The sequence below is a fragment of the Heterocephalus glaber genome, unplaced genomic scaffold (assembly GCF_053883595.1).
Source record: "Heterocephalus glaber isolate CG9 unplaced genomic scaffold, H.glaber_assembly_v1.0 deba00001773, whole genome shotgun sequence".
Taxonomy (NCBI): domain Eukaryota; kingdom Metazoa; phylum Chordata; class Mammalia; order Rodentia; family Bathyergidae; genus Heterocephalus; species Heterocephalus glaber.
Window position 1 is genome coordinate 11,031,112 of NW_028258463.1, and position 22,718 is coordinate 11,053,829.

At 63.1% G+C, this 22,718-nt stretch overlaps 4 protein-coding genes across 8 annotated transcripts in view; 1 reads left to right on the forward strand and 3 right to left on the reverse strand.

Annotated features, from left to right (window-relative positions):
* Znf385c (zinc finger protein 385C) overlaps positions 1-7,308 on the reverse strand; it is a 31,732-nt gene extending 24,424 nt beyond the window's left edge. For both annotated transcript variants that reach the window (XM_013077643.3, XM_004859364.3), the window contains exon 1: positions 7,228-7,308. The gene's annotated coding sequence lies outside the window, so the exon portion shown is untranslated. The remainder of the gene's footprint in view (positions 1-7,227) is intronic.
* A 1,999-nt stretch (positions 7,309-9,307) lies between these two features.
* Dhx58 (DExH-box helicase 58) lies at positions 9,308-15,014 on the reverse strand. Of its 3 annotated transcripts, none has more exons than XM_004859363.4 (12): positions 14,663-15,014; positions 14,284-14,485; positions 13,837-14,027; positions 13,334-13,450; positions 12,889-13,015; positions 12,575-12,766; positions 11,797-12,050; positions 11,543-11,692; positions 11,300-11,461; positions 11,039-11,229; positions 9,949-10,045; positions 9,308-9,843 (listed from the first exon to the last, which is right to left on the reverse strand). In XM_004859363.4, exons 1-12 carry the CDS (start codon positions 14,828-14,830, stop codon positions 9,658-9,660), a joined length of 2,037 nt encoding a protein of 678 aa, XP_004859420.1. In that variant the 5' UTR covers positions 14,831-15,014; the 3' UTR covers positions 9,308-9,657. The 3 variants fall into 3 exon arrangements, 2 of the variants coding, with proteins under 2 accessions (XP_004859420.1, XP_087058425.1); XM_087202299.1 differs by having other exon boundaries at positions 9,465-9,843; positions 11,585-11,692; XR_015447749.1 differs by having other exon boundaries at positions 9,661-9,843; positions 11,140-11,229.
* A 365-nt stretch (positions 15,015-15,379) lies between these two features.
* Positions 15,380-20,702, reverse strand: Kat2a (lysine acetyltransferase 2A). 2 transcript variants are annotated; one of them, XM_004859837.2, is made up of 17 exons: positions 20,308-20,702; positions 20,104-20,227; positions 19,838-19,983; positions 19,664-19,753; positions 19,353-19,534; positions 19,083-19,274; positions 18,617-18,723; positions 18,413-18,523; positions 18,190-18,326; positions 17,888-18,096; positions 17,601-17,727; positions 16,866-16,976; positions 16,556-16,699; positions 16,352-16,466; positions 16,221-16,257; positions 16,088-16,151; positions 15,380-15,969 (listed from the first exon to the last, which is right to left on the reverse strand). In XM_004859837.2, the coding sequence occupies exons 1-17, from the start codon at positions 20,662-20,664 to the stop codon at positions 15,691-15,693; spliced, it is 2,532 nt and encodes an 843-aa protein (XP_004859894.2). In that variant the 5' UTR covers positions 20,665-20,702; the 3' UTR covers positions 15,380-15,690. The 2 variants fall into 2 exon arrangements, with proteins under 2 accessions (XP_004859894.2, XP_087058422.1); XM_087202296.1 differs by lacking the exon at positions 16,221-16,257.
* Positions 20,674-22,565, forward strand: Hspb9 (heat shock protein family B (small) member 9). The gene is made up of 2 exons (XM_021240357.2): positions 20,674-20,805; positions 20,928-22,565. Exon 2 carries the CDS (start codon positions 21,931-21,933, stop codon positions 22,402-22,404), a length of 474 nt encoding a protein of 157 aa, XP_021096016.2. The 5' UTR covers positions 20,674-20,805; positions 20,928-21,930; the 3' UTR covers positions 22,405-22,565.
* The last annotated feature ends 153 nt before the right edge of the window (positions 22,566-22,718 follow it).

A 22,718-nucleotide genomic window follows, 5' to 3' on the forward strand; every position in this document is an offset into this window, starting at 1 on the left:
CAAGGGCACAAATGAGAAGGAAGACAAGCAGGCCCGGCCGGGGTCCACTCTTCTGGGGGCATGATGGCCTGTCATCCCGCCTGCCCTGGAGGCTGAGGCAGGAGGATTGCGTGTTCAAGGGCAACCTGAGCAACTTAGCAAGACTCGATCTAAAAAGAAAATTTAAAAGTGAGCCTGGGGTTGTAGCTCAGTGCTCTCCCTGGGTTCAGGTTCATTCCCCAGCCTTGCCACACACACCCTCTGCAGCATGACGGAAATGATCTCTACCTCCTCTCCGCTTGGCGGAGCTGCCTGAGGTGCACAGCCAGTGCCGGAGCGGGCAGCCCCTCCCCGGACTCAGTGGCCACAGCAGGTCGTAGTCAGCTGGTGGGGAGACAACTTGTGTCACCCGGAAGGGAAGCAAAGGGCTGGGCCAGGTCCTTACTGGGGACTTGGCTCACCCCCCTCTTTTTATTTATTTTTATTTATTGAGACCAGGTCTCATTCTGTAGTTCAGGCTGGTCTTGAACTCACTATGCATCCCTGCCTGGCCTTGAAGCTGCAGTGACACTCCTGCCTCAGCCTCCAGAGTGCTCGGACTGCCTCCTGCCCGGTGACTGATGCCCCGCTCAGGGTGAGATGCCTGACCCTGGGGCTCAGGGTCCTGGCCACCCCTCCCTCGCCCCGCAGTGTGCTGCTTTGGGTCACACTGCCCCACACCCTGGCCTCTGGTGCAGGATGGCTCTGAGGACTCTGACTCCCCCTTCCTGCCTCCGGACACTGCCCCGGGGCTAAGGCTCCGGGGGCCGGGCGCAGTTTTGTGCCGGCAGCAGAGCTCCTCCAGGAAGGAGGCTTCCCGCTGCCCCAGGAAGCACCCCCCTAGCTCCCGGAGGAGGGCGAGGTAGCCGCACTGCTGGGACTCTTCCTACTGTGTGACTTGGGCCACCACTGGCCTCGGTTTCCCCACCTGTAAAACAAGCCCGGACATGACTTCGCTCCCAGGGTCGTCTGGGACTGAACGAGTCAGCGTCAGCGTTTGGGAGGTGTTTAGCAAACAGGCACCCTCGAGTCGAGGTGCGTGTTCACATAAATGGGCCGTCAGCCACTGGCTGGGTCTGGGCTGCTGGCAGGTCCAGGAGGCTGGGATTCAGATCCCGTTTTACAGGAGGGACCTGGTGATGCCCGTCTGTCATCCCAGCACTCAGGAGGCTGAGGCAGGAGGTCAGCCTGGGCTGCACAGTGAGACCCTGTCTCAAAAAACAAAAACAGAAGAAGAGGAAGAGGGGAAGAGGAACAGGAAGGGGAAGAGAAAGGAGAAGAGGAGGAGGAAGAAGAGGAATAATCCAGATCCGGTCCTCAGGTGAGGGCTGAGGCCCCAGGAAGTGACTGCCCCGACACCGGAACCCTGGTCTCCGTCAGGCCAAGCCGCCTCCCCTCTGCACTCCCCAGGCGCCAGGCCTGGCCCAGGTGGGCACAGAGCCCCAGGCCAACAGAGACCCCTTTGTGCCCTGCCCAGGGCCACACCCAGGCCTGACAAGCGCCCTGTGTCTGGTCTCTTCCCAGCCAGGTCTGTGGCCGCAGTGGGCAGGGTCTGGCCACATGAAAGGCGGGCGGGTCACAGCATCTAGGTCCTCAGCGGGGTGCCCCCAATCTGGCTCCCCCTGTGCCGCCCTGTCCCCACTTCCTTCCGGTCCTCCACTTTCCCAGTTGGATCTGGGAGCAGCCTCCCCACTCAGCCTTCCTGCCTCCTCCTCTCTCCCCAACATTCTCCTCACACGACCCCCGACCCCTGGACAAAGCCTTTCAAAAGCAAAACACGGCCAGGAGTGGAGGCGCACGCCTGTCATCCCAGCACTCAGGAGGCTGAGGGGGATTGTTAGAAGTCTGAGGCTGGCCTGGGCTACACAGTGAGATCCTGTTTCAAAAAACCCCCACAAGGGCCAGGGTTTTAGCTCAGTGGTTCTGCCGCCTGTGCAAGCGCAAGGTCCCAAGTTCAATCCCCGGTACCAAAAAAACCCCCAAAAATCCCCAACAGACAAACAGATACGAAAGCCAATCTGGGCTGGGGGGATCTTGGCGCAGAGCACTTGCCTAGCATGTGCAAGGGCCTGGAAACCAATCTGATCATATCATTCTTCAGCCCAAACCGCCAAAGCTCCCCCTCCCCTCCACCTTGGACACCCTTTGAGCAGCCCAGACCTGCCCGGCCGCCTCCCTTCCCTCTCCCAGCAGCCCCTTCCTAGGTGCCACCCCCAGATGGACTCCAAGATAAATACCTCCTGCCACCTAAATACCCCCACAGAAGTAACACTGATGATCGCCAGAACTGGATACAGAAAGCCTTGTCCTTAACTGGGGTGGGTGAAAGAATTGGATGTCACCAGGTGTGGTGGTACATGTGTATAATCCCAGCACTCAGGAGGCTAAGGCAGGAGGATCACCCCAAACTGGAGGCCAGCCCGGGCTACATAGTGAGTTCGAGGCTAGCCTGAACGACATAGTTAAGAACTTCTCTCGAAAAACCAGCAAAACAAAACACCAAAAAAAAGAAAAAGAAAGAAAGATCAAAATTTGACCACAAATCTCTCTTTTTTTTGGTAACTTAAATCTCCCCAGTCGATTGTACCATGGCAGAGTCGGGTGTCAGGAGCCCGTGGCTCCCAAACTGACGGGGGCATCAAACCCCAATGGATGCTGACGAACACAGTTTCAGGGAAATTAAAATGCAATGAAAAACATGGGAATGCGTTTAGCTGTACCATAGGGGAAACTGGAAAACCCAACCAAGGAATTAGGTTGGCTGGCTGGGCTCAAACTGGAACACACCGCCCCTTAGTCTGGGGCGTGGGCGAGCTGGGTGTAAAATGTTTGCATTCAAAACATCCTCAGGGAGGAAGTGTTCTGGCAAACGCCCCGTGCCCCTCCGATCTATTTTCCTGAGACTCTTGGCCACACTGGGCTCCTTCTGTCCCCTCTGCTAGCCCGGGAGCGCCCCAAAGGCCCTGCTCTGCATCCAGGCTCCTCCTCCCCTGTTCTGCTCCCTTGGCTGAGGGCAAAATATCACCTCTACAGAGGCCTTTCGAGAGGAGACACCCGAGCTGCTGTGCCTCGCTCCGCCTGTGCTCGTCTCCAGCTGCCCCCTGCAGCCCGCCAGGCTCTTCGGGAACCTTCCTGATCCCCCTCTGGCTCACCACACCACAAACCATCCCGCTGAGCCGGAGTAGCTGCCCCACCTCACACCTGGGGACACTTGAATCCCCAGTCAGTTCCAGGCTAAAGCCATGGCTGCTGCCCCCCCAGAAGGGCTAAGTAGGACAGTGGTTTCAGAACGAGGTCATGGATGCTCCTGTCCCACATGCTGGCCCCAGCCAAGGGCCACGCAGTCTGGGAGCAGCCTGGCTGGGCCTCCCAGCCCGCTGCACTCAATCCCCGCAGTGCTGAGGCTGCAGCAAGGGGCTGTGGGGATCGGAGCATGCAGGAGCCCGGTGTCCCCCCCAGGACAGAGAGCTGCCTCGCCCACCTGGCTCCACCCACCCTGGGCAGGTAGGCTATCACTGGTGTCGGTGTTGTAGGATGCAGAGCTATAGCCAGCTGGGTGCAGAGGTCCGGCCTGGGCACCCAGGAGAGGCAGCAGGGACCTGGGGACGGTGGCAGGGCAGTGGGTGGCAGCTGGCTCTTTGCCTGGGCATCTGGGGAGGAGGGTCAGGGAGTCAGCCCTCGCCCAGCCTGGCCCAGAGAACCTCAGTCAGACAAACAAGAGCAACACAGCGGGCCCTGTGCAGGCTGAGGTGGAGGCAGAGGTGGCAGCCGCTGGACCGGTGGGAGCCTGGAGGTTACAGCAGGAAGCCAGGCTGGGTGGCAGCCCAGCTCCACAGCTTCAAGGAAAAAGAAACTTGGCCCTTCTGCCCCACCCGGGCACCTCGCTGCAAACTCCACACCCATGCCTGGCCCGGCCCAAGGTCAGTGGGTCACCCAGACAGGGGATTCTGGCTCTGTCACCCGGAAGGGCAGCGTTCACTGTTGGGAGCCGTGGTCCCCAAGTTCTCGACGGTGGAGGACTGAGGTCTGTCCTCGTGGGTCCCGATGCGTCCACTGGGTGCCCAGCAGGGATGGCAGCTCCTGGACATGCTGCCACCCTCTTCTCCACATGTGCACCTGCCCTGTCCCCCAGGACTCCTCAAGGGAGAGAGAGAGGTACAGAGCCAGACAGAAAGTGTGTGGCAGACAGACACAGGGAGGCAGAGAAAGAAGGAGGAGAAGGGAAAGGCACCGAGGGCCCCAGAGCCGGGACAGGAGCCAGAGGACAGGAGGGGCGCAGGATCGCAGGGCAGCACAGGCAGCTCGCAGTGCCAGCCGGGACAGACACAGGTGTAGGCAGGCGGGGACTCACGGGAACCAGCAGTATGGACAGACGGACAGAGAGAGGCTGGGACTGCAGATGCCGAGACAGCTGGAGCCCAGGTGCAGGTGTCAGGCAGGGGCTGGGGGAGCCCTGGGGTGGGGCTGCCACCTCCTGTCCCCAGCCCCGAGCTGCTGCAGGCCCTGGCCCCTGGCCCCCCTCAAGCAAGTCACGCCCCGGCGGGTCAACCAAGGTGAACAAATCAGGGGTAAGGGACAGAGAGACGGTGGCCTCTCCGTGCAGGATGTGGGGCTAGCAGTGCTGTCAGGAGCTCACCTGGGTACATGTGCTCCATTCCACCCCGCACCGCATGGCAGAGACTGGGCCCCGGTGGCAGGGGCGTCCCCAGACGGCCCAAGCATGGTGGGGACCAGTGTGCAATTCTTTTCCGCTGGGGTGACCCAGCGCTTGGCCCCACACTGGCCCCGACCACGGCCCGAGACCACGTGGGGAGGAGCCGTGTTGCAGATGCCCGGCCCTCGCTGAGATGGCCAAGAGGGGCACCGCCTGACCCCGCGCCCCCGCCCCTCCTTGCTCCCCGCCCCACTCCTCCACCCTCAGAGCTCAGCACCCCTCCTGCACCTCCTTCCCGCTTGCATCTCACAGGACAGTTTTACAAACTGTTCCAATTTTGGGGTAGAGAATGAGGCCAAGAGACCCAAGGGGGGACAGCTTCGGTGACAACTGTCTCTGTTTCACCTTGAAATTCCTTGCTGGTCTGGGAAGGGGGTCCCAAGCCCAAGCTTGCAGGGCTGCCACTCTGCTGGGTGACAAGGAGAGGGGAAGGCTTCAGATGGCCCTGTGGGCACAGGCCCAGCCCGGCCTTCGGGAACAAGGAGGTCCTGGGGCAGTAGATGTATGTGGATATGGGACTCTTTTTTGGGGGTGCTACTGGGGGTTGAACCCAGGGCCTTTAAATTGAGCTATAGCCTCAGCCCTTTATTTATTCTTTTTTTTTTTTTGGTGCTGGGGATCGAACTCCAGTCGAAGAGAAACCACTGAGCTAAGTCCCCGGCCCACGGCTGTTCATTTCTAAAATATCGAGATAGGAGCCCAAGTTGCCCAGGCTGGGCTTGAACTTGCAAACCTCTGGCCCCGGCCTCCCAGGTGTGTGCCACCACACCTGGGCCTCTTTTTTGGGTCTCAATATTTTAAAGTTATAAATGAAGCTTAAAAAAAAGCAAAAGAAACACCGAACCACTGCCCACCACAGTACGCTCTCGCCTCCTGCCTACACAAACGCACCTTCCGAAGGACCCTGAGCATGGAGCGCCCGTTCAGGGTGCATCCAGGTGACACCGGGGGATAGAGAGACAGCTGCACGGTGCCACTAGCTGAGACCCCCATTTCGTACTGCCAGCGACAGGGACCCCCACGCAGCTCGAGGTTAACAGCCTTGCATCTGAGTTCCAGCCACCCCAGGCCATCTCTGGCCCTGGGCACACTGGTGACCCATGGGGGCTGTGGTCCTGGGAACAGCTCCTCCCTCTGCCCTGCCGACCCCTCCTGCGACAGGAGGTGGGAGGAGGAGAAGGCTCTGGGGAGGGCGGTGTGCAGGGCCCTGCCGGACTGAGCTGTCTTGTGCTGGGAGGCAGGCCTTTCGGTCACCGGTATTATTTATCTTCCTGGAAAAATTTTGTGCGGCTTGGTCCCAACGTGAGGATTTCTGGAGATGGGGAGGGCAGGGAGGTGACTCCCACAGGACATTTTTTTAGTTAGGTTTGAGCCAGAGCTTGTTCCAGGGAGGCAGAGCCCCAGGCGGGCTCTCAGTCCTGGCGCCCTGGCAGGGCCCTCCCCACCTGGGAGACAAAAGGGCGCCCTGAGCAGGAGGGAGCAGGGGTTGAGACCCCGGCACAGGCAGGGGGCAGGGGTGGTAATGAAGGGCACCAGCAGGCTCTCTGCCCAAGGTGTAACAATCCTTTTGCCCACCCCATCCCCTGCGGATGGGCTTCGGTGTCCTGCAGGAGGGGAGCAGGGGACGCTTAGACTCACTGAGCCCTGGCCAGGCGCCTGGCACCAGCTAAGCAAGCGCTCTCCACACTGAGTAATCCCCGCATCTAGTCGCTCCACTCCACAGGTGAGGCAGCGACCCGGCGGCTGAGGGAGCTGCCCAGGTCACAGTGAGGAAGGTGACCGAGGCCCTCTCTCCCAGAAGCCTGATGTCCACACTGACGCCGGAGGGAGGGAAGGACACAAGGGAGGACTTCCTCACTGCGATGTGCGTCGGACAGCGATGGGAGCTGCCACCGGCTGTCCAAAGGCCGCGGAGACCTCTGGGGGCGCCCTGGGGTCCCCTCCCCCACTGCAATCGGGGCGCTCTGCTCTGCCCTGCTCTGCCCTGCTCTGCCCTGCCCCGAGCAAGGGTCCCAGGTCCCCGAGGTGCGGAGGCCGCCTGTCCCGTGGACCGGCCCTGCAAGCCCCTTATCCCAGCTTCAGCCCCCCGACCTCTGGCGCGCTCCGCCCCAGAGGGTGCACGTGCGCCCCGAGTCTGCAGCAGGCACATGGCCGGGATCGTGGCCACAGATCCCAGCCCGCGGGGTCCCCGGCCCTGGCCACACCTCCGTGCCCCGTGTGGTAAGCGGGGTGCAGGTATCGGGCCCTTAACCTAGCTGCCCGCGGAGCAGCAGCTTGGGCCACTCTCGGTCATCCCCTCGGTCCCCGGTCCTCGCGCCCCTCGGAGTCGGCCCAGAAGGTCCAGCCGGCACCTCTGGCCGCCTCAGATCTGGGTCGCACCCCGAGGATGCCCAACGTCCCCACGCGCGGCTGTCCCCAGTCTTAGGGGCCAGCGGGATGGGCGGCCCTTTCCTCCCGCCCCCGTCCTCCGGGGACAGCCCGTGTCGCCGCCTTACCTGCGGGGACAGGGGGACAGGCAGCAGCCACCTGGCTCGCCGGGCTCGGGCTCGGAGCACGGCGACAACGAGCAGGCGAGAGGGGCGTGGTCTGGGCGGGGCTTGCTCGGGGCGTGGCCTGCTGGGCGTGGCCCGGCCCTCCCCTCCAGAGCCGCGCCGAGCCACTTGCGGGGAGCGTCTGCTGCTCCGCGCCTGGATCGGGCGGGCCCGGGCGCTGAGGCGCTGAGGACCTCGAGACGTCTCCCAGGGCTGCTGGTCAGGAGCCCCGGAGCCCGCGGACAGCCAGGAAGTGCAGAGACGCCGCCTTCTCTCTCTCTCTCTCTCTCTCTCTCTCTCTCTCTCTCTCTCTCTCTCTCTCTCTCTCTCTCTCGCTCTCGCTCTCTCCCGCCCAGCAGGGGGTCTCCCACCTGCAGTCGCAGCACCCGAGGAGACTGAGGCAGGAGGATCGCAAGTTTGAACCCAGCCTGGACGACTCAGCCAGACTCTGTCCGAAAATAACAAAAGGGCTGGGATGTAGCTCAGTGCGAAGGCCCCGGTGCAGTCCTCAGCCCCAGTCAATTAATTAGTCGATCGAAGCAGGCTCCCCGTCCCGGAGTGAGCTGCGTGGGAGCTCAGGCCACGCGGGTAGCCGGCAGGGCCCGAGCCTCCCCCTCCCCGCACCAGCTGCGTCCCTCAGCTGTCGCCGTTTAGCCCTGGAATGCCAGGCGCCCGGACTCCGTGAGTCCAGCCACACTCAGGGCCAGGGAGCTTAGCGCCCGGCGCCCCCGCGCTCCCTCTTTTATTGACCTGTGAAAGGCACGGAGCAGCGGGCTGGAGCGGATGGGGCGAGGCGGACCGAGGCAGCGAGGTGACAGGAGAACCCCTGGGGCCAGGCCCCCGGAGAGGGAGAGGAAGCAGGGGACCGAGCCTCCTGGGGTGGGGTGGGTGGGTCTCCCCCCACAATCAGAAAAAGGAAACCACCACCCCAGCCGCCGAGGACCAAGCCAGAGTTAGGGGCCCAGGGACTCCCCCCCCCCGTGGGTGAAGGTGACTCCTGCCTGCTGAGCCTCTCTCACTACAGAAATAGGCCTTTCCCTGAAGAATCAGCCTACATCTTGCCTCCTTCTCTCATTAAAATGAGACCAGAAATGTAGGCCTTTGTCATTCTCCTCACCCCGGCCCACCTGCACACCCCTCAGCTCTGGCTCTCCCTGCCTGTCCCCCAGGGAGGTGACCTTCGAGGGCCGGCTGGGGACACGGAGGCCTCTCGGCCTGGACAGCAACACAGACATCTGCGTTGGTTTTCAGAGCTGGGGCTCAGTTCCGGCCTCAGACAACAGGCAAAGGCTGTACCCCTGAGCTGACCTGGCCCCTCCAATCTAGACTCCTGCTTTTTCTCCAGGAGGCTGAAAGACACCCACCGCGGAGGCGCATTTTTACATCATTAAAGTCACTGCCATGTTGATCAGTGCCTGGGAAGGGTGACAATGGAGTTCAAAAAGAATACTTTCTGAGACAGGATGTCGCTATGTAGCCCAGGCTGGCTTTGAACTTGGTGTGATCCTCCTGACTCAGCCTCCCAAGTACTGTGATTATAGATGTGCTACACTTTATTTTTGGTACCGGGGATCGAACTCGGGTTCTTGTGCTTGCGCAGCAGGCAGTGAAACCACTGAGCTAAATCCCCAGCCCCTACCCTGCTTTTTTAGAAGAATACTCTTGTAAAAATGCTCTTGAGGGTGATGCCTATGCTCTTTATCATGTAGAGGAGCATACATGTTAAAACATATCCAACTGCACACTATAAATATGAGCCGTTTATTTTCTACCAACTATACCTCAACAAAATGTGGTTTAAAATATCACACACTGCCAGGCATGGTAGCACATGCCTGAAATCCCACCACTCGGGAGGCTGAGGCAGGAGAATCACTGTGGGTGAGGTCAGCCTGGGCTATATAGCAAGGACCTATCTCAAAAGCCAAACCCAAACAAAAAAACCTACATGGGCCGGATTTAGCTCAGTGGCACCACACCTGCCTCACAAGTGCAAGGTCCTGAGTTTGATTCTCACTACTCCCTCCAAAAAAAGCCCTAAACATTTTCTACCATTTTCCCATTTATTTTTAATTTTTGAGGAGCCTCAAGAAACAGAAGTGGCTCTGGCAGGGAGGATGTTGGGGCCCTCGTGCAGTAGTTGATCCTCCAGCCTGTATCCAGCTTCATCCAGTGTACGTGAAGAGCGCGTGTGTGTGTGTTATGTGTGCACACGCACTTCACTCCAGCTGCCTCGCTGTGGGGACCCTGAGCCAGCCCCGGTGCCCGGCTGCTCGGGGCTGGTGGCTCAGAAAGGAGCCAGCCTGGACCTACACTCCACCCAGGGGAAGTGGGCAGTGGACTTGGGCTCCGCTGCCCCCTGCAGGCCGAGCCGGGCACCACAGCAGCCCGCAGTCAGTCCAGGGAGAGGTCGGCCAGGTTCTGGGCACAGTGCTGCAGGAAGTCGAAGTCTTCCACCAGGAAGGGCACGCGGGACCACTTCTTGACCTGGATCCGGCCCTGCGGGGTCTCCAGGAGCAGGCTGCGGACCTTGAGCACTGGCAGGCTCGCCGACCTGTAGATCATCTGCAGTCCCCAGCTCTGGGTGGGGCACAGAGGACTTGAAGCCCTGGGCCCAGGGTGGGATTCTATGGACACCACACATGCGCCTCCAGCCCACACGGCCCCCTGATGGGACTTCCATACCTCCCCGCAGTTGCGGCAGCTAATGGTGCCCCCCGGCTTCCAGTCCTTGAAGACTCTGTCAATGACCACGTGCTCCCGGGACACAGTGTAGTAGATCCTGGAGGAGAACAGGGCAGCCACAGCCCATGTGGACCCTGTCCCCAGACCCTGCACCCTGGAGCTGGCAGAGCCTCCCCTTGCTGCCCATCAAGGGGCACGGTGGTCCCAGGGCCAAGACCAACCCAGCCCCCACCAGGTCTCCCGTGGGGTTCCTGCCTCCACCTGACACCTGGCCTCGAGCCTTCCCTCTTCCGCTCCCGGGTCTCAGAGGGAATCCAGGACTGTGATCACCTCCCGGTAAAGGGGGCACGTTCAGGCCAATCGGCCTGCTGTCTGCTCTGACTGAATCTCTCCTGTCCCTTCCACCCAGGCGGAGGGGCACATCCCATCGCTCTTGCCTGTGTCATCTTCTACCCATCTTCCCACAGCCAAATACTGCCCCTCACATGGGAAAGTGGGTAAAGACCCTTGGCACAGCAGCCTGACATGCTGCAGGTGCCTAACAAGTGCTCCCTGCTGAATGGGAGGAGACTGGGGGAAGATTACCCTCTAGGGGTGACAGGTGGCACAGCTTTTAGAGACAGTCTTGCTGTATTGCCCAGGCTGGCCTTGAACTCCCGGGCTCAAGCCACCCTCCTCCCTCAGCCTCCCACAAAGCTGGGACAGTAAGTGTGCGCCACTGTGCCAGGCAGCCAGCCTCTCTTTTCTTTTCTTTTTTTTTCCAGACCAGGGATCAAACTCAGGACCTTGTGCTTTTGAGGCAGGCGGTGGCACCACTGAGCTACATCCTGGGCCCAGGCAGCCTCTCTCGACGTGCTCAGAGAAGGCAGGACAGGAACAGTGTGTGGCCCCTGGGCATGACACCCAAGCCCTAGTCCATGCTGCAGGACACAGTGGCTCTGAAGTGGGGCAGGTCACCCAGCCTCTCCACCCCCCCCCACTTGTCAAACTGCGTCACCAGATGCTGCTTGTCTACCTCTCTAACCCCTCAAACCCTCCAAGCACTGCTGCCACCCGCTCTGCTCTCCCGACAGCCCCCTCCGCAGCTCACGAGAAGCTGGGGTTCACATTGACGTGGTGGGTGCCCTCCACCCTCCGCAGGTCGCTGCCGTGGCCCACGGGCACCATGCAGTTGATGCACAGGAGCCTCACGTGCTCTGCGGGGAATTGTCGCCGCTGGCTGTCCCTCTGTGAGGTGCGGGCCGCACGCTTGACTACCGCTTCCTGCTGCAGATCCCGGATCTGGGGCCGAGGAGGGGGAGCAGTCAGAGCTCCAGGAGCCCCCCGGGCTGCATCCTCACCCAACACCGACCTTGGCCTGGTACTCAGCCGGGTCCATCTTCTGCACGGCGGCCACCGCCTGCTCCATCAGGGCCTCCAGAGCCTCATTGGTCAGCTCCCGCCGCAGCTCCCGGCTGCCCTCCGTGGCCACAAACGAGTACACGCTCTGGCTGGCACGGGCTCGGCCGCGAGCCTGGGGAGCAGGACAAGTGGGGCTCTGAGTGGGGCTGGGGCACCGGATTCCTAACGGCTGGGGGACTGGAGGGTTGAGCACCTGGACCATGGAGATCTCGTTGGTCAGAAGCCCGTAGCGTACCACTACACTGCACTTTGCGATGTCCAGCCCCTCCTCAGCCACACTGGTGGCCACCAGGAGGTTCAGGGTGCCAACTCGGAACTTCCGGATCACTTCCTGCTGGTCCCTCTGTGGGGAACAGGCAGGACAGAGGCAGACCCTGCCCTCGGCCTGGGCACATCCCAGCCCCCCTGGGTGTCCATGCATGTGCCCTTGGCCCCCAGGGTTCACACCTGTGTCATGTGGGTGCACTGGCTGCTGTTCCCGGCCCCAATCAGCATCTGGGCCCTGATGTCCATGCCCCGCAGGCCTGGCTGCTGCTGGAGCCAGAGCAGGAGGGAGTGGGCGCTCTGGCGGGTGCGGGTGAAGACAATGCCCCGGGGGTTGGCTGAGCCCCCAAACTGCGTCTGCAGGATCTGCTCCAGCATGTCCAGTTTGGGGTTCTCGGGGCCGTGCGTTGCTAAGCGGGTCAGCTCGTCCTTATGGTCTGCGAGAGCCCAGAGGCTGACTGAGCCCGCAGCCCTTCTTAAAAGCTGTTTTTTGGGGGGGGGTTTGGTTTTTTGGTTTTATGAGACAGGGTCTCCCTTTGTAGTTCAGGTGGCCTTGAACTGCCTTGCAAGTGCAAAGTCCCAAGTTTGATCCCCGGTACCACCCAACCCCCCAAAAAATGTTTTTTGGGTTTTTTTGTTTTTTGAAACAGGGTCTCACTGTATAGTTTAGGCTGGCCTTGAACTCACTACGTAGCCCAGGCTGGCCTGGAACTCACCACAATCCTCCTGCCTCAGCCTTCTAAGTGCTGGGATTACAGGTGTGTGCCACCATGCACAGCCCCATTTTTGGATCTTTAAGGACCATTCCAATTAAACAGTTTTAAAAATATCTGTCAATAAGTGAATTCGTATTCACAACTATGCTAACCTTCACAAAGGAGGAAATGAACTTGTCATATCCACAGCTGCTCTGGGTTAGAAAAAAGAGTGTTTCCCATGGGCCCCTTCCCAGACTTCTCACCATAGAACAGGGCCAGCAGCCAGTGCTCGGTGGGCAGGATCTGGGTTTTGGTGGTGCGCTCCCGGTCGTAGAAGCCCCGCAGCGAGGCCAGGGCGTCCACAGCGCGCACGGTGTCGTGGATGAGCAGCGCATCATTGTAGCGGCGCAGGTGGAGCGCGAGCACGCGCCGCTGCTGGAGTCCGCCCTCTGCGGCTGTGGGTGGGGCAACGGGAGGCTTCGACCACAGGTACCTCCTGCTGGGCCCCACCCCTGAGCCACCAAGCCCCGCCCAGTGGTCAGGCCCCGCCCCGGGCGGCCAGGCGCCACCCCCCCACCTGTCTGGCACAGTTCCACCACGTGCTGCTCATACATCTGTGTCCCAAAGTCTCGGCTCAAGTCTGGCATCTCCGGGCAGTCGTGGATCTGAGCCATAAGCTTCTTTATCAAGTCCCCAAAGGGGTCCTGGCGAGAGGAGCGCGGGTGAGGAGGGAGGCCTGGCTGGAGGAGTGGCAGGTCCGAACCGGCTCCTGGTTCGCCCCTCATGCGTCCTCCCCGCCCGGCGCTTCCCATGGGACATCGGCCAGGGCTCCTCCTGACGGACACAACAGTGTCCCAGCTCGCGCCAGGGCCATCCTGTGTCCACAGCGCCCCCTGGGTAAGCCCGGGCAGCCGTGAGCCCAGCCGAGCCGCGCCCCTGGCGCAGAAAGGAAACACAAGCCAGCAGGAGTGGAGCTGGGGAGGCGCGGGCGGGACAGCTCCCCGCCCGCCCAGCCCGAGCACCTGGCTGCGCCTCTGGCACAGGTCGTACTTCTTGCAGGGCTGGGGACGGTGCTCCAGCAGCTGGGGGCGGTAGGTCTCAGGAGACATGATGCGCCACGTGTCCAGGTTGGCACAGAGCTGCGGGGAGCAGGGAGGGCTTCGCTGGGATGGGAGGCCTCTGGGGCCAGCGGGCAGGACTTTGAGGTGGGAGGGTCGCAGCGGAAGATTGCAGAGCCCGAAGCAGGGCCACGGGGCAGGGGCAGGGGCAGGGTTAGGGTAACTGGGCGGGACCCTGTCTCAAAATAGAAAGGGCTGGGGATGTAGCTCAGCGCAGAGGCCCTCAGTTCAGTACCGCAAAAATAAATGGGTGAAACTGGCTGAGAGGGCGGCGTGCTCAAGACGAGCGCTGGGGGAGTGAGGGCCCGGCCCGGAAAGGAGGCCGGCCAGCCCCTTCAGTTGCGGAAGGGCTGGGAAGGGCTGGGAAGGCCGGGCAAGCGGGCGGGAGGTCCCAGGGCCCCGCGCACCTGCAGGATGTGCTCGATGGCGCCCTGAAGCTTGGAGTTCCCGCCAGTGCCTGGGGAGGCCGTGAGACCCAGCACCTGAGGCAGGGGCCACTGCTGGCGCAGCTTGTGTTCCAGGTACTGGCTCAGGATGACGTTGTAGACGGTGTCCTTGTGCGTGTGGTGACATTCGTCCACCACGATGAGGGAGAAGGCTGCGGCCGCAGGGAGAGGCAGAGATGCCTGCGTGGGCCCTTCCTCCCCTTTGCTCTGCTGTCCATGGTCCTACCCATCCCAGACCCCCACCGCCCGGACAAGGGGTCGGGCGACGATCTGTGGCCAACTTACAGAGGAGTAGACAGCCTCGCTTCGGGAAGGGGCCTGCCCAGGATCTCTCCAGCGCTCTGCCCAGCCCCGCACGCCCCAGCTGGAGCAGGCCCAGGTGTGCACCCTCGCTGCCCACAGCCTCACCTGTGAGCTCCACGTGCTCCTCCTCCTGTGTGCTGCTCAATGCCATCTGCAGCAGCTCAGCTGTGCAGATGAGCAGGTCGTGGCTCCGGGCCACGTGGCCGAAGCCAGCCCGCGCCCCCATGTCCCCGCTCAGGGTGGTCATGGCCCAGCGTCCACCCAGCATGAGGCTGAACTCCTCGGCGTGCTGGGTCACCAGGTGCACCTGTGGGTGCAGACAAGGTGGGGAGAGGACGCTGGACTGGGGGGCGCGGTACAGGAAGGGGTGAGGGGACTCCCACATCCTGGCAGGTCCTGGACCCGGGCACAGTCAGTGAGTGTCAGGGCCACGCAGCTGTGGCACCCTGGAGGGAACCAAGGTGCCGAGGGCTGGGCCACTTACCCTGTTGACCAGCACCACCACCTTGGCTCTGTCCACTGTCTCCAGGTGCCTCTTGGCCACATAGGCGGCCGCCCGGGTCTTTCCGGTGCCCGTGGGCAGCCAGATGATGACGTTCCTCCCCTCCAGGGCAGGCATGATCACCTCCCACTGGTAGGGCCGCAGCTCCATGCTGACAGGCAGTGCGCAGACCCTCAGCCCAGCCCCTGAAACCTCCCTCACCTGGACTCAGCCACCCGAGGGAGCCGGCGGGGTGCTCAGGACACGCCTGGAACCTGCCAGTCGGGAGCGGGGACAGGAGCAACACTGCTCGCAGACTCTGCAGACTCCCTTGGCCCAGGGCTCTGGAAAGCCCCACCAGTCCCATTGGTGCTGAGAAAAGGAAAGTGAAACCGAGGGGAGGAGCCACAGCCTAGGAGCCGGACTCCACTCTGCCAGGGCTGCAGTGCAGGGATCACCCAGCCTGCAGCCTGGAAAAGGGAAGCAAAACCAAGCGTGAGGGGTGGAGCTCGAGCTGCTCCCAGACCTTCGGAGGAGGCCAGAGCTGCTTCTACCAGTCAGGCGCAGGGCCTGACCCCACCACCCCCGGCCTCTGGACAAGGAGCAGCCTGGAGCGGGGCAACAGGGACCAAAGCCCCACAGGTGCCACTGGCCCAGGAGGGGGAACTGGCACTGGTGTGCAGGGGCTGGGGCAGCGAGACAGAATCAATCACACAGGGGTAAAAACCACAGCGCTTTATTGTTTCCTCAAGGGATTAATGCCAGGCAATGAGTGGTCCCCACGCCCGCCCCGGGGGCAGACCGCAGGGCAGCAGGGCCAACCATAGCCCTCCAACTGGGCTCAGCTGGGACCCCAAGGTCACTCGCTGAAACAAGGCGCAGTCATGGCCCTCAGGGCCAGAGCCACTGGACCAGGACCAGGAGCCAAGGCTTGCGGCCAGGGAACCAGGGCCAGGCCCAGGGCCGAGCATAGTTCATCCTCTAGCAGAGGGTCTGGGGCTGGGGAGGCTGAGCGCCCAAGGGTCCGAGGGCTACTTGTCGATGAGCCCGCCCTCCTTGAGCTTGAAGTAGAAGAACTTCTCCAGCGCACTGGCGCAGCGGCAGTACTCGCTGTCCGGCGGGTTGTACTCGCGGCAGTTGGCGATGACCCGCTGCAGGTCGGCCACGAAGAGCTTGCGGGTCACGTAGTAGCGGCTGCGCAGCCGGTCCGTCATGGTCTTCAGGTCGATGGGGAAGCGGATGACCTCGTAGTAGTCGGGGGCCTCCGACTTCTTCACCGGCTCCATGAAGGGCCAGGCGCTGGGGTGCGACTGGAGAGAGCCAGGCTGGGACCCGCTGTGTCCTGCCCTGCCCTAGCCCACCCAGCCCGGTGCTGCCCCCCCAACGTGGACAGAAAGGCTCCGCCCCGGCAGGGCTGCGTCTCCCCACCTTGATCTGGGCCAGCAGGTTCTTGAGGGTCGTGTACAGCTGGTCGGGGTCCTTGAGCTCCTTGCTGGGGTGAGAAGTGGGGTCTCAGGCTCTGTGCACCCCAGCCCCCACCCGCCCCACGCCATGCACTCACCCCTTCTCCTTCCCCAGTGGCTTCCAGCCCGTCTCTCCTGCAGCGGGAGGGAGAGAGCGTCCCTGAGCCCACCTGCAGTCTACACCGGAGGCAGGTGCACAAGGTGCCCCCCCGCCCCCGACCCTGCTCACGGATGCCGGGCACGCTCTCCACGGGGATCTGCCGCACACCCTCCTTGAAGCAGCTGAGCCCAGGGTAGACCTTGCGGATCTGGGCCTGTTTGCGCTCAATCAGCTTCTTGATGATCTGAGGGTGGGGGGGATGAGACCCGGTTCCCACTGTCCTCCGATGTCCCCTGCGGGGAGGGCACGGAGCACACACGCATGCACGCACACCTCTTTCTGCTTCTTGATGATGTGTGACAGCTCTGTGTACGGGATTCGGGGGTTCAGCTCGCACTCCATCAGCGTCGCCCCCTCGTAGTCCTTGATGTAGCCTAGGTAGCGGCTCTTGGGGACCTTGATGTCCTTGGAGAAGCCCTGGGGTATGCGGCGAGGACCCCATCCTTCAGCACGCGCTCCCCAACTCTGGTGGCCTGAGCCCCCCACCTCATGGGGCCACTGGATCTGTCCCCAACCAGGGGACTTCCCCGCAGATGCCAGCAGGAGCAGGGATGCCGAGGGACAGCAGGTGGGGCCGGGTCACCTGCTTCTTGAAGTAGCCGATGGCGTACTCGTCGGCGTAGGTGAGGAAGTAGAGGATGCCGTGCTTGATGTGGTACTCCTTCAGGTGGTTCATCAGGTGGGTGCCGTAGCCCTGTTGGGATGGGGCAGGGTCAGCCTGGGAGGCACCTCCTGTGACGAAGGTCAGCTCCTCACCACAGCGGAGGCACCGCGATGGAAACAGAGGCTCCGTAACAGTGCTGCTGGCTGGGGGCGCAGCTTGGAGGCAGCCCAGCACCAAAGGGAAAACAAGAACGAAGGAAAAGCAAAGTTGCTGACTCTCAGGCACCATTTTCCAACACTCCCTTGTGTGTGGTCCTGAGGACTGAACACAGGGCCTCTGCACTGAGCTGCATCCCCAGCCCTTTCAGTTTTTTTTCTTTAGGTACCGAGGATAGAACTCGGGTCCTCGCAATTGCGAGGCAGGCGCAGGAACCACTGAGCTAAATCCCCGCACCCCAGCCCTTTCATTTGTTCTGAGACAGGGTCTCACTAAGTTGCTAGTTGCCCAGGCTGCGCTCCAACTTGAGATCCTCCTGGCTCAGCCTCCCACAGTGCTGGGATTATAAGCACCTGGCCACAACAGATGATTCCCAAATGCACAGTTCCTAAGGGCCAGCTACCCCTGCTGGGGCCATGAAGAAAAAACTCTGTCACCGAAGGAAGGGCCAAGGTCCCACTGGCCCTGCATGCGGCGGAGGGCACAGCCTGTGCTCACCTTGACCTGCTCATTGGAGGTGACAGCGCAGAACACGATTTCGGTGAAGCCCTGGGTGGGGAACATACGGAAGCAGATGCCGCCGATGACGCGCCCGTCCTTGATCAGGGCCAGCGTCTTGTGCTTCCTAGAAGACAGGGGTGCATCATGGCCGTGCCTGTCCCTGCTCCCCAGACCCCAAGGCCCGAGGGCCGGCTGTGGTCAGGGCCGGCAGGGAGGGGGGAGCGGGCCTGGCTGGGAAGGGGTCAGATGCTGTCCCCAGGCAAGGCGGACGGGCCGGGACGCACGGGTCGAAAACGAGGCGGGCGATGTACTCCTTGGGCATGCGCGGCAGCTGGTGCGAGAAGACGTTCTGCAGCCCCACCAACCAGAGCAGCACCCGCCGGTTGGCCTTGGGTGCGAGCGAGTTGCCGATGACGTGGAACTCGATGATGCCACGCCGCTCCTCCAGGCGGGCGGTCTCGTCGCGCGCGGCATTGGCCGACAGCAAGCTGGTCTGGGGGCAGGGAGGGTGGTGAGTGGGGGCAGGGAGGGTGGTGAGTGGGGGCAGGGGGGCCCCGCCCCCGTGGTCCGCAGGCCCCACGCCCACCTCGGGGCCCAGCATGGCGGCGGGGTCGGTGATGGTCAGCATGACCTCGTTGACCAGCTCCATGGGGATGTCGCCCATCACGCGCAGCCGCTTGGCATCCTCCAGGGTCAGGTTCTCGGGCAGCTTCCTCTTTTCGCCTGCGGGAGGGTAGGGAGGTCACTGCCCACAGTCAAAGAAGCTGAGCTTAAGGTGAGAGGTCAGAGATCTGGGGTCAGGTCCCCACCTGGCATGGGCTCCGCCCCCGTGGCATCCAGACTCAGGGAGCTGTTGCTGCCGCCTCCCATGCTGGAGCTGAAGATCGGGGTGCTGGGAACCACCGCGGCACTGACCGTGGCTGTGGGAAAGAGAGCATCAGGGACAGGGACAGGAAGGTGATCCAGGCCCTCCCGGCCCCGGCCAAACCCCCAGAGCCTGCAGTGCCACTTACCTGGCCGGGGCACCAGCTGCGCCCCCTCCGAGGGTGGCATGGTGAAGCCCGACTCCCAGATGGGAGAGTTGGCCCCATAGATCTCCTCCTCGAGCATGGACAGGAACCTGGGGGCAGCACAGACAGCCCTGCCACTCCGTCCTGCAGCCTCAGGGGACCCGAGGGCCACCCACTGGAGCCCACTCTTGGGGCTGGGAAGCCGGGACAAGACAAGGTGCTGCCCTGGCGAAGCCCTGGCCCTGTGCCTTCTCTACTTGGAGGTGAGAAGCAGGGCTGGCCCAGGACGAGCAGGGCACGGGGAGTCTGGCTCTGAGCACAAGCCACTGGTGCTGTGGCCAGGCACCCCTGGGTGGGAATGGTGTCACTGCCAGTGTGAGCTCTGGCTTTTTGGGGTGCTAGAACAGGGACAGCCTCGAGGACATGAAGCAGGGCTGGCGGAGTCCCAGCAGGCCAGAGGGAGCCTTACTTGGGGAAGTGGGTGAGGATGAGCGTCCTCTTCTCAGGCACCAGCTTGTCCTTCTCCACTCGGAACTTTTCCAGCAGCTGCCGGCGAGTCACAGTGAAAATGGACCGCAGCAGGCTGCGCCCGAATACATGGGTGGTCTCGTAGCGAGGGAGGCTGTCACAGCTTTGGGGCACGTGGCAGTAACAGAGCCACCTGGGGACAGGGGCGGCAGGTGAGGGGAGAGCTTCAAAGCCAGGGTGGGCTGGAGGCCTCGGGGCGAGCTGGGCCCACCTGGTGTAGTTGACCTTGTAGGTGGCCACGTCCTCGGACTGGGACCTCTGCCGGAACTGAGCAGGCGTCTCCAGCTTCCAGTAGTTGAGACAGAGCAGAAACATCTTAGAGAGCTCAAACATAGTCTGCCGCTCCCGGGGTGCCAGGTGACTGAACTTGTACTGCACAAAGTTAAGCACACCCTGGGGAGGGGACAAACCGGAAGGAGGCCAAGTGAGCGACCAGGAGGAGGTAGGCACAGAGCACGCCCTTCTCTAACACGAGCTCCCCACTGCTCCAAGCCTTCCCCAGGCTCCCCTTCCCTGTCCCACCTGCTCAATGTTAGGCTTCTCGAATGGGGGGCTGCCCAGGGACCCTTCCACCACGGGCCGGGTCATCTGCAAGATGCATTTCCGCAGGAGCTGGAGGACAGGGGCAGCAGAGCTCAGAGCTCCAGAACCGCCCAACGTGACACAATGCACCCCCTCCCCTCCCGGGAAGCTCACCTTGAAGAGGTAGAAATACACCTGCTTGGTGTCCGTATCCTCCTCCTTGTGCACCGACATGAACAGGTTCTCCACGTCCACCACCATGCCCAGCAGCCGGTTGATCTCGTCCTCCGACACGTTCTCCAGGTGAGACACGTGGTCAGCTGCCACGGGGACAGGTGGGGACAGGTGCAGGGTTGGGAAGGCTGGAGAGGCCTCCAAAGGGCTGCCCGCACCCGCGACTGTCTGGATTTCCTGGGAGCCCCAGCCCTGGCCGTGCCTACCCAGGGGGTGCTCGCAGCTGCGGCACAGCTCGCCCAGGTTAGCAGCTGGCTGCTGCAGGTCCATGCGGGGCGCGGTGGGCGGCTTGGGGTTCTTCCAGCCATTGCACTTGCAGGTCTCGTTGGCCTGGGGGCGGGTGGGGGCGTCAAGGCCGTGCACCCCAGCCAGGCGTCTGCTCCCCGCGCCCGCCCAACCCCCGCGCCCACCTTGCAGGCCGAGAAGACGCCCAGCTTCTCCAGCTTCTTCGCGCGAGGCAGGCCGCGGACCTGCGCCTTGCGCTGGCTGGCGCGCTGCTGCTGGCTGAGCCCGGGCCGCGCGGGGTCCCCGCCGCCCCCCGGGGCCCCGGGCCCTGCGCTCCCGGCCGGGGCTGCAGCCGAGGGGGGTGCGGGCGGCGCCGCGGGCGCAGAGGCGGGGCCGGGCGCGGGAGGCGCGGTCGCAGGGCCCGGGGGCGGCGGGGGGCGGGGCTGCGCGGCCGGGGCCGGGGCCGGGGCCGGGGCCGGGGCCGGGGCCGGAGCCGGAGCCGGAGCCGGGGCCGGGGCCGGGGCCGGGGCCGGATCCGCCATGGCCGCCCGCAGCCCCGCGCCGCGCTCAGCCTAGGGCCGCATGGGCGCCGGCGCAGTGCGCAGGCGCCGCGCCGCGCACTCTGGGAGTCGAAGTCTTTCCCGGGCTTCCAGACTGTTCCGCCCGACACGCCCGGGGCTCAGGTGAGTTCCTTGCTGGCTGTGTATGTTTTCTTTTCTTTTCTTTCCCCCCCCCACCACTGGGGATTGAACCCAGGGCCCATCAACAGCTGCATTCCCATTGTTTTTTAATTTTTTTTTTGCAGTACCGGGGATTGAACTCCAGACCTTGCTCTTGTGAGGCAGGGGCGGCACCACTGAGCTAAATCCCCAGCCCCCTTTCTTTATTTCTTTGACACAAACTGCTGAATTGCCCAGCCGAACTCGAACTTGAAACCCTCCTGACTTAGCCTCCCAGAATGCTAGGATGACAGATCTGCGCCACCGCGCCGGCTACTTCTGATCTTTCTTGGTGGCCAAGACAGTCACGACTGCTGTTCTCTGGGGAACAGAGCGTCTCTTAGGCGCCCTCGAGGACGCCTCTCCATCCAAGCTCAAGGGCTGAAGCCCAGCCCTGGAGTCGCCCTACTGGACCCACCCCAGCCCTTAGCCCCGCAACGCCCCGCGACCCTGGCCCCTCGAGGGTGGACGGAGATTTAAAGGCAGTGAACCTGCTGGGCGCGGAGGAGCTCGCAGGTCCCTGCAGCGCTCAGGGCGGATCGCCGAACTTGAGCCCGGCCCTGACAACTTAGTGACTTAGCGAGTCTCAAAATGGAAAAACGGAGAGGTCTGGAGAGGGCACGGTGCGAAGGCCCTGGGCTCAGTCCTCAGTACTGAGGAGCAACTACGCAGCGAACGGCGCTCCACGACTTGCTGGTGACGCGGGGTGCTGGCCTGAGGACACTCGGCTTCTCCTCTTGCGCACCTTGTGTACAGGGGGCGGGAGGGTGGGGCGGGCTCCTCCACACGCACTGAGCCCAGGAGCGGCGTCCCGGCCGCGACTGGCACGAAGATGGCAACTCGGGCGCCTGGACCAGAGCCGGACCCGAGCGGGGCGACGTCCTCCCCTCCGGCGTCCCGCAGCCCTGTGCCCTTCCCCAGCCCGGCCCTCCGTGCGCCCCACCCCGCGGGTGACCCCGTCGGGGGTAGGTCCTCGCCCGGCGCGTGTGGGCGGGGCAAGTGCGAGAGGCCCTGCCTCCTGCCGCCGTCCAGGACCTGCCCCTCGCTCCGCACCTGTCTCCGCGCTCCCGCCCACGGTTGCACCCTCAGATGCGGTGCACCAGGAGCCGCGTCTCCAACGACCGCGGGGTGGCGTCCCCTGGCCCCAGCGCGGCGCTCCCAGAGCCAGACCCGGGGACCACGCTGCTGGTGGGGCTGCTGACGGACACCTCGGAGGCCGAGCGGGACAGCGACCGCGCCCAGGGCTTCCAGGTGAAGATGGACGCGCACAGCTTCGGCCCGGAGGAGCTGCTCCTGCGGGTGGACGGGCACAGCCTGGTGGCTGGCCAGCGGCTGGAGGAGCACTGTGATCCCCGCGGGAGCAGCTACCGCCTGAAGCAGGTGTACCGGCAGATGCAGCTACCTGGGCACCTGGAACCCGCCGCTGCCACCTGCTCCCTCACGCCCTCCAGCCAGCTGTGGGTTCGAGGACCATGCAGGCCACTGCCTCTGCCTGAAGCCCCACCCGACCCATTCCCAAGCCTCCCGAGCCAGGGCTCTAAGAAGGGACCCCGCCCGGACTGAGCCAGTAAACCACCCCGCACCAGCTGTGGGTCTGCTGTCTTCTGGGGCCAGACAAAGGTAAAGGGTTGGAGCTGGGGTACACTCCCGAATCCCCGCCACTGGAGAGGGTGAGGCGGGACAATCATAAATCCAAGGCCAGCAGGGGCAACTTAGTGAGACCGTATCTCAGAATAAACAGTATAAAGGGCTGGGGATGTGGCTCACTGCTACATCGAAGTCCCAGGTTTGAGTCCTAATGTTCCCCCAGCCCTGAAAAGGGCGGAGGAAGGCAGAAAAGGCACCCAAGGTCAGGGTGCTCCAGAATCAGAAACCAG

What these genes read in the sequence shown, in the direction of transcription:
- Dhx58 (XM_004859363.4), bottom strand. Translation starts at nt 14,830, where the DNA reads ATGGAGCTGCGGCCCTACCAGTGGGAGGTGATCATGCCTGCCCTGGAG. An exon ending in TGTGCCAGAGGCGCAGCCAG is followed by an intron (nt 13,016 to 13,333) that starts GTGCTCGGGCTG and finishes TCCTCTCGCCAG; the next exon opens with GACCCCTTTGGGGACTTGAT. An exon ending in AATGTGAACCCCAGCTTCTC is followed by an intron (nt 10,046 to 11,038) that starts GTGAGCTGCGGA and finishes GTTCTCCTCCAG; the next exon opens with GATCTACTACACTGTGTCCC.
- Kat2a (XM_004859837.2), bottom strand. Translation starts at nt 20,664, where the DNA reads ATGGCGGATCCGGCCCCGGCCCCGGCCCCGGCCCCGGCTCCGGCTCCG. An exon ending in GCGTCTTCTCGGCCTGCAAG is followed by an intron (nt 20,228 to 20,307) that starts GTGGGCGCGGGG and finishes ACCCGCCCCCAG; the next exon opens with GCCAACGAGACCTGCAAGTG. An exon ending in GGAGAGCGTGCCCGGCATCC is followed by an intron (nt 16,258 to 16,351) that starts GTGAGCAGGGTC and finishes CTCCCGCTGCAG; the next exon opens with GAGAGACGGGCTGGAAGCCA.
- Hspb9 (XM_021240357.2), top strand. Translation starts at nt 21,931, where the DNA reads ATGCGGTGCACCAGGAGCCGCGTCTCCAACGACCGCGGGGTGGCGTCC.